The following is a 9,251-nucleotide window of genomic DNA, read 5'->3' on the forward strand; positions in this document are numbered from 1 at the left end:
ACTTGCTCCTGGTCACTTTGGGTTTCTGTGCCCTTGAGCGATCAGGCGAAGAAAGGAATAACAGTGTTAGGAGGGCTGATTGATCCAGATTACCAAAGGAAATCTGTATTGCTTCTCAGCAGATCCTTTAGGATAGAATGCAGGGGATCCTATCTTTGTACTATTGTATCCTGTGATTAAAGTCAGTGGAAAACTACAATTCAATCCAGGTAAAGTAACAGAGGTCACAGACCCTCAGGAATGAAGATGTGGGTAACTCTTCAAGAACTGCTGAGGGGCTTGCTGAGGGTGGAAGAAACAGAATGGGCAGTACAGGAAGGCAATCATAAATACCAGCTAAGGCCATGTGACTAGCTGCAATAATATAGGTTATGACAGACATGAGTGTTTCTGTTGTATTTTGTCAAGAATGTGCTTCTATAGGCATTTTTCCTTTCCTTGGTTTCAACATCAATTGAGATATATCAATGCTTATCATATTTACGTTATGAAATACTAATAAAAAGGCCCAAGTGACACTGCCACCTTTTCTAAATGTTTGTAGTTGTATGTGGGATATTTATATCATGTTAGGTATAAGCATGACCTGGTTATTGTTTCCATTTGGAAATTACTATGACAGAAGCAGGCACAATCATGTGTCCAGATGACAAGATGTGGTGGACTTATGATGGCTATTCTTGATTATCAACTTGACTCCATCTGGAATTAACTAAAACCCCAAGCAGCTGGCCATACATGTGAGGGATATTTAGTTAATTGGATCAGTTGAGGTTGGAAGACCCATCCTGATATGGGCCACACCTCATGGCAGCTTATACGAAGGCACAGAAAATGCTTTTGCGCTCTTGCCCTCAGTCTCGCTGCAAAAACGTGTGCCCTGCTGCTGAGGCCGACTCTCTGATGCTCATCCCTAAGTCAGGATTCTACAGATAAGTGTGTATGTTATAAGGATTTCTAAAGAATTTTCCTCAAACATCTTTTTATTTTATTTTATTTTTTTTAAATATTTATTTACTTATTATGTATGCAATATTCTTTCTGCCTGTATGCCTGAAGGCCAGAAGAGGGCACCAGATCTCATTTCAGATGGTTGTGAGCCACCATGTGGTTGCTGGGAATTGAACTCAGGACCTTTGGAAGAGCAGGCAATGCTCTTAACCACTGAGCAATCTCTCCAGCCCTCCTCAAACATCTTAATTATAATAGTCACAGCATGAGTCACTTCTATTATAAATATTCTTTAAGTGTCATGAAAAATTATACAAGATGCCTCCTATGAAACCATTAGAGACTGCAGGAAGGAGATGTGGCTGTTGTACGGAGTCTGTCCTCTATGGGGATAAGTTTCTTCTTCATATGGCTGAAGCAGCCTGAGCCTTGTGAGCGCTCAGTGCGCGGTCCTCTGCTGGGCACTCCAGTGCACCATGTACCATTTTTAGAGCAGAGTTAACTTTACTTTTCTTTCATTAAAAATTTTCTCAGACATAGTTTCTTTTGGATATATGTATGCTAACCATGTTTTTTATATCATTAAAACTTGAACTGCCACACTAATTGGACAGTTAGGGGACTCAGGGATATCTCAATCCATGAATACCAAAGCAGCTCCACAGGCCATGGGTCCTTCTAAGCTCATGAACCTAGAACACGCTACAGTTAGCTGGCTACCATGGTCTCTGTATCCGTGTGTAGTTCTTAGGAGGAACCTGCTGAGCACACACGTGCTCTGTAAGCACCCCAGACTACCCAAGTCAAGTGTGTCTCTGGGATGCTGCCAACAGGATTAGGTGTCAGAGTCCTGTCAAAGTCCCTAATTTACACATCTGTACTCCTTTTCTCAGCATAGCGGTTAGTCTTAATGTACAGACTTATAAATTAGTTTACTGTGCCAAATGCTTTCTTCTGAGGCTTCTAAAGGTCCTACCAACACCAAACTAGAGAAGTCCACTACTACATTCTTTTTTTGTCCTACTCTGGCATCTCACGTAGCCCAGCTGGCTTCACATCCCAAGCCTCCTTCAGCTCCAAGGGCACATCAGTAACTTACCCACACATGTGTTTATTGTAGTTTTTTAAGACGAATGATCTGCCTGGTTCTGTATTACTATGCAAAGAGCGGTCCTGTCTAGTCATCCTTACATAACAAGCCTATCTATCCCATTTGGTTTATCTCCATGTAACAGTTTAGAAGGCCACACTATTTAAAAACCAAATGTGGTGAAAAACTAAGTTAAATTATTCCTTTGAGCTCTATCAACTTAAAAACATATAGCCTCATGTATGAAGAATATTAGCTTAAATACTTTTAAGAACTTACCAACTGATCTGTTAGCTGTTTTCCTTCCATAGCTTTTAGTACTCTGTATGGGAAAAAGACAGATTGAAGTTCTTAATAAAAATCTTAAGATAAAAAAGGCTCAAAAGATATAAATCAATGTTTAAAATATTATTTTGTCCTGGTAGCAGAGGAAGCCAGAAGAGGACATCAGCTCAAGCCCCTAAAACTGGAGTTACAGACGGTTGTGAGCTGCCATCCGGGTGCTGGGAATGAAATCAGAGGCCTCTGAAAGAACAGCCAGTGCTCCCAAAAGCTGAGCCATCTCTCCAGCCCTTCCTTTCCCTTTCATTTTCAGTACTGCCTGATGCTATGTGCCCAGTTAGTCTTGAACGCAGCCATTAGATTATAGGTGCATATTGCCTGGTTAATGATCAACTTTTAAGGTAGGTGTTTGGAAAAACTTGGAAATGCCAAAGTGGGTCTAAAAATTATTTTCAAAATTCTTTATTCCTTACAATTTCTCATTTCTTCCTTTACCACCTGTAATAATAACAAGAACTTCCAGTCCTCAGACATAATCAGTAATTTCTATGAGTCATAATCAATAATAATAGCCACAAAATAATTCTTAATCTTAAAACACAAAGATCTGTTCTCAGAGAAAGGGCAAAGACAGTGCCTCTCCATATTCGTCCTAGGAATGAAGTACTCTGGGGAAAAAGGTTCCGGATGGATACACTGCCGGGTCCAATACACCAGGCAGGTTTTTATGAAGCATGTTTTTTAGAGGATTTTCTTCTGCACACGAATGTGTTTAAGGAGTCCATTGTGAAGATCGCTGTACAGACAGATGCCAGCTGTCTTCACCAGTAAAGACATGTCCATATTGGTCTGGTTTGGGAAGTATTGGCAGAGGGCCTCAAGTGATGGGCAGACATGCAGGAGAAGGGAAGCCCTTGAAGGGTGAGCATCTCTCCAGCCCTTTATCTTTTTGGTTTTTTTTTTTTTGTTTATTGGTTTGTTTTCAATATTGGCTCTTGCTGTGTGCCCAGGCTCATCTGAACGCAGCCTTTTGGTTGTAGGTGCGTACTGCCAACCCTGGCTAAGATCAGTTTTTAGTAAGAGTCCAAGGCCAGCAGGCACCACAGGATAGCTACCAGGTCAGTTTAGGCAGAAGTTCTACAGAAAAATCTACACGGTAAGGGAATCACAGGGTGCTGGTTAACAACTCAGAGTCGTGGGCCTCACTTGGACTTACTTCATCAGAATGTTTGAGGTTAGGAGTTCAGGGATCTGCATCCGAAAACCTATCTCAGCACAGACACCTGGGAATCTACTGCCCTACACTGATGACCACCATCCTATGGGACCCACTTCTGTGAACACTAACTTGGGTCTCATAAAACCTGCTGCTGTAGGCCCATCTGCCACCATCAGTGAGCGGGACCAAGGGTGACTTCTTGTCCAAACACAGATCACTTCTGTGAGAAAGACTTCAGGTCTTGGGCCAGGATTTTCTATTCTGGGCTTCACTTCTCCCAGACAACTCTCCCTCCTTCCCCCATACTTTAAAGGTCTGGTGCTCCGCCCACTGAGTTGTCAGGGTGTGCTCCAACATTTAAAAAGATAGTCTGCTAAATGAGCTGGCAATTTCCATATCTGCACAGCACAGCAAGACTAAACTAAGTGGTTGGCTAGAGACCTCTAGAGATTAAAAATAAAAACTTACTCCTTCTGAAACTCCTCTTGCTTGCTCTTGAGCTGGTTCAGCCTTTCCTTCTTGTCAACAAACCTGTAAGAAAGAGCCTTGTTTTATTTACGCGTCCTCCTGGACCCAACAAGTTTAGAGAGACTCTTACCAGTCATGAGCTAATCACTCTGCAAACTCCTGCTAAACGCCCATACCCTGAAAGCAAAAACTTTCTCAATAGGGTACAATAGCTGGGTTTGTTTGTTTGTGACATGGTTTCTCTGTGTAGCAACCCTGGCTGTCCTCAAACTCAGATATCTACCTGCTTCTGCCTCCCGAGTGCTGGGATTAAAGGTGTGCGCCGCCACCACACAGTTACTTTTTTTTTTTTAAATCAAGTTAGAATTATCAACTTTAAAGCTCATTCCTGGCTTTATAATAATGTACTCTATTTTGTACCTTAACACTGTTTTCCAAAGCAAACATCAGAATACTAACATGAACTTTTGTTTTTGAAACAGGGTCTCACTGTATACCCATGGCTGATCTAGAACTCCCTATGAAGACCAGGCTAGTCTTGAACTCTCAGCAATCTGCCTGCCCCCGCCTCCCAAATGGGAGTAAAGAAATGCATGACTATGTACAGCACCACCAACACGGATTGGAATGCAAGGAAATTCAGAGTTTCATTACAAAAGGAATATTAACCCTGCTTTCCTCTACAAATTGAGTCCTTATAGCTTCTAAATAGAATTGATTTCATTAATTTGTGAGTCGCCGGATGCTTACAAGCTAGTGAAGGAAGGTGTGCACACTACTGAGTTCCTAGGCTTCTTCGTCGCCTACTGCTATCATTTTTATTTCCTTCTAGCGACTTCACTTTGTTTTGTTTCTATTTTTTAGTTTAAAGAGGTAACTTAGAATAATTTACCCCCTCAATTTAAAATCTGACACATTAAATATTAAAAATCAAGCCAGGCAGTGGTGGTGCACACTTTTAATCCCAGTACTATGGAGGGTGAGGCAGGTGGATCTCTGTAAATTCGAGGCCAGCCTGGTCTCCAAAGCTACAGAGTAACCCTGTCTCAAAAAAACCAAACAAATAAAATAAAATTACAAATCAAGGCTGGCTCAGTGGTTAAGAGCACTTGTTCTCTCTCTCTCTCTCTCTCTTTTTTTCTTTTTGGTTTTTCGAGACAGGGTTTCTCTGTAGCTTTGGAGCCTGTCCTGGAACTCCCTTTGTAGACCAGGTTGGACTCGAACTCACAGAGATCCGCCTGCCTCTGAGTGCTGGGATTAAAGGCGTGCTAGTTCCAGGACAAGAACCAAAAAAAAAAAAAAAAAAAAAAAAAGGAAGGGGATTCAAATGCCAAAGCAACAGATTAATTTTAAATGCAGTGGAAAGCAAGAGAAGGGTTTAAGCAACAGACTGACATGGATCTTGCTTACTTTTTAGGTGAAAAGCAGGGGTGGTCATAACTGCATAAGGAAAGGACTATATGACTACACAGACCTGGTGATGACCTGGATTGTAGGCAGACAGATTCAAGGTATACTTTGGTGTTGGGGAGAATCAGACTGGCTGCTGGTTAGTGACTTAAGATGCTAGGAATAAGAGAAAAAAAGCAAAGTCCAAGAAAACTCAATGATTTGCCTTTAGTAACCAGTGATCATGAGACATGATACAGAAGTGGTCAGTAGGAATAGGAAACAGACGGAAATAGGGCTAGATTCCCTGAATTCTTAAATCTGCTATGTGAGGATACAATCGTGTACAAAAAAATACTGTCACCCTCAGAGTCTACACCTAAGGGGATCAGACTATCAGTAAGTAATCAAATGGTGATGACAATGAAGCACATGAAGTAGGAATGAGGTCATTAGTTGAAGGGTCCAAAAAAGTCTTAAATGTATTACCAGAGGTCTGAAGGGAACAGGGGGCAGTCATGAAGATTACTGCAAAAGCTCTAGGCAGTCTGTGTATAACTGCAAAGGCTTTGAGGGAGGAGAGTGCTTCGACCATCACGGAAGCCAAAAGGTATAACTTAATAGGTAAGGGAGAAGATAACAAGGATTATGTCAGAGGAATTATATGCAGGACTTTGGTTCAAGATTTCAGCTTTCACTCTGAATAAAACAAAACCAAATGATTTGAACAGAAGAATAGAGCGGCATTACTCCTGCTTATAAAAAGTACACCAACAAGAAGGGTACAGGAAAGCAACAATCCTCCAGCGGGTTAGACTGTAATGATCAAAGCTGCAGGTTGAGGATGGGCTTTGCAGAGACAGAATTTGTTGATGGATTAGACATGGTGCCTTCTGAAGACTGGAGGGGTTTTGGAGTACTGAATACAGGAAGGATGGTATTACAATTTACTGTATTAAGATGTGAAAAACAGACTTATTCATGAAAAGTTAGGCGTTCAGACGGTCATGTTAAAATAGAACTATCAGAAACTTAATGATAAGAGGGAAAAGAGGGGAAAAAATGAAAATACAGATGTAGAGTAACATTCTGTGCTCTGGCCGTTAGTGGACTGATCATCTTCAACATCTAAATGGTATTAAAATTACAAGAATAAATCTGGGAAAGTGTAGATGCTAAATACTTGATAAGATTTAACAACTAGACATTCCCTTTTCCTACCTGATTTTCTTAAAACAGAACTGGTTTAGTTTTTAGAACTATCAGCCGGGTGGTGGTGGTGCACGCCTTTAATCCCAGCACTCAGGAGGCAGAGGCAGGCGGATCATCTTTGTGAGTTCGAGACCAGCCTGGTCTACAAGAGCTAGTTCCAGGACAGACTCCAAAGCCTCAGAGAAACCCTGTCTCAAAAAACCTAAATAAATAAATAAATAATATTTAGAGCTATCACTTAGGACAGCAGTCCATGGTCTAAAATCATCAAGCTCATCCATAAAACACAGCAGTAAACTAAAAAGGATTTTGTTAGACCAATACCTTCAGATGAAAAAGAAATGAGCCCACCTATGATCACAGGAATACTGGGAACTCAAAACATCCCCAAATCTACATGTTGTATAGTTTAGCAGTTAAATGCACAGGTATACAGATACAAACAAGATGCTTGGATTTTAATTCTGTGTGACCTCAGGACAAGAAAATTATAACTCTCCTCAGTAGCCAGTTAAGGATAACATGTGTGGTTGCTGTAAAGGAATAAATTCAACCTTAATTCTTAAAAAAAAAAAAATTATTTTTTTCAGGCATAGTGGCACATGACTTTTTTTGTTTGTTTGGTTAGTTTGGTTTTTCGAGACCAGGTTTCTCTGTGTCACTTTGGAGCCTATCCTGGCACTAGCTCTGTAGACCAGGCTGGCCTTGAACTCACAGCACCCAGCCAGCCTCTTGACACTTGGGAGGCGGAGGCAGGTGGATCGCTGTGAGCTAGGCCAACCTGGTCTACATAGAAGTTCCAGAAGAGCCAAAGCTACTTCGTGAGACACTCTTAAATAAAACAAACAACAAAACTAGCCAAACAAAAATTACATGCTTTACTATCACTGAAGCTCATTGTTAAAACAAAAGTTAGGAGACAAAGACTTCGGCTAAGCATTTATTTTTTAATTATTTTTTTGTTTGGTTGGTTTGGGTTTTTGGTTTTTCAAGATAGGGTTTCTCTGTAGCTTTGGAGCCCATCCTGGAACTCACTTTGCAGACCAGAACTAACCCGTCTCTGCCTCCTGAGTGCTGGGATTAAAGACATGCACCACCGCCGCCAGGCGTTATTTTTCAATTATTTTAATTCAAAAGAAAGACAAAATGCTGTACTAAACTCTAGGCTTGCAACTCAAAACATATTCCCAATTCCCCAGTGACACAAAATCACCTTTGGGGTTACAGTAAGTGAGGCAACCTCCGAGTCCTTGTTCACACATTAGAGCTAGCTGACAAGGTCCACCTGTGACACAGGCGCCCAGGACTCAATCCCTCCTAACCTATTAAATTCTCTACTCGTGCCTTATGTAGTATAGACGTCTGAAGACGGGAAAAGGTTAAGCCAAGTTTCTGAGTGGAAGCACAGCAAAGAACTAGTACTCCTCTATACGGCTGCACAGACTTCTCCAGCAGGACACTATTTCCTGTTCCTTATTATCCAAGTGGGCCGTGGAGAAACTCTCTGGTGGTGGTGGAAGACAGCGACCTCCGCTCACCTGGTTCCCACCCCCACCCTACTCAATGGCAACAAAGCGCCGGGGCAGAACAGCCACTTTCTCTGTCCACAGTCGCCCGGCTCCAGGGCCAGGACTGGAGTGTCCAGGCTCCAGACTCTGGTCGCTAGAGCAAAGAAAACAGACAGGCAGAAACAATAGGGCCGTGGCGGCCGCCGTACCTCTCCTTGTCGCGGCCGTCGAAATAGACGAAATCACCGCTCTGGATGCACTTGGCACAAGTCAGCCGCCGGCGAGTGGTGTTGCACAGCGGACACCGCTCAACCGCCACGTACAGCCCCTCTGCGTCGTCCACCGAGTCCACCAGGTCTCGAGCTAGCGCGCGCGGCCCGAAGCCAGGAGCCTCGGGCGTCCAGGATCCCTTCCCACTGGGAGACGCCATGATGGTCTGAGCGCAGGCCCAGTCACGTGGGATTTTGTTTTCATCCAGGTGCATCCTGGGCCCGGAGGCGGGGCCTGGAGGCCGGGGCGGAGGGTGGGGGCGTGGCTCAGAGGCCCGGGGCGGGACCCGGAGGCCTACGGTCGTGGGGTGCGGGCTCCCAGGGTCTTCTTCCCCGGCGTCCCCTACCCCAGGCGGCTGCGCAGTTCGGCACACCGACTGGAGCTGTGCAACTCCAGAACGTCGGGCAAAGTATTGCAATGGATGCCCCAAGCCTTCTCTGTGAAAGGCGCGGAACACAACAAGGGAATTCATTTCATGAAAGTGGTTACTTTTTGGTTTTTGACTAAAACTGCAACAAGCAAATCTGGGAGAGCGTTGGATCTGGGAACAAGCTGAAGTTTGAGTCACCTTCCTCCTTAATAGCTGTGGCATTTGAAGAAAATCCTTTAACACCTCTGCCTGACTTGGTCGGGGTTCGTGGATATAATTGCTGTACATCCATAACCCCGGAGGGTTAATCAAAAACCTCTATAGCAGCCTAACACTTTACGCGTCAATTAAAACCAAACGGAAGGTGGAAATCAAAGTTGTATATTTTTGAAAACTGCCTTCTTTAGCCTCCACTTGCCTGGAGTCCCCATCCTCCCGTGGAAGGGCCCTGAGTGAGGGAATTACAGGCAAGTACCAGCAGCACAATCAGAA

At 43.3% G+C, this 9,251-nt stretch overlaps 1 protein-coding gene across 3 annotated transcripts in view; it reads right to left on the minus strand.

Moving 5' to 3' along the window:
• Atg14 (autophagy related 14) overlaps nt 1–8,565 on the minus strand; it is a 31,442-nt gene extending 22,877 nt beyond the window's left edge. For all 3 annotated transcript variants that reach the window (XM_041634116.1, XM_041634115.1, XM_041634113.1), the window contains exons 1-3: nt 8,329–8,565; nt 4,011–4,073; nt 2,321–2,363 (exon numbers count right to left, since the gene is read on the minus strand). In XM_041634116.1, the coding sequence (XP_041490050.1) occupies nt 2,321–2,363; nt 4,011–4,073; nt 8,329–8,549 (327 nt within the window). In that variant the 5' untranslated portion in view covers nt 8,550–8,565. The remainder of the gene's footprint in view (nt 1–2,320; nt 2,364–4,010; nt 4,074–8,328) is intronic.
• Between the last annotated feature and the right edge of the window lie 686 nt (nt 8,566–9,251).

Source organism: Microtus oregoni, unplaced genomic scaffold, assembly GCF_018167655.1.
Source record: "Microtus oregoni isolate MIOR12 unplaced genomic scaffold, Mior012 000045F_ref0000178, whole genome shotgun sequence".
Classification (NCBI taxonomy): Eukaryota; Metazoa; Chordata; class Mammalia; order Rodentia; family Cricetidae; genus Microtus; species Microtus oregoni.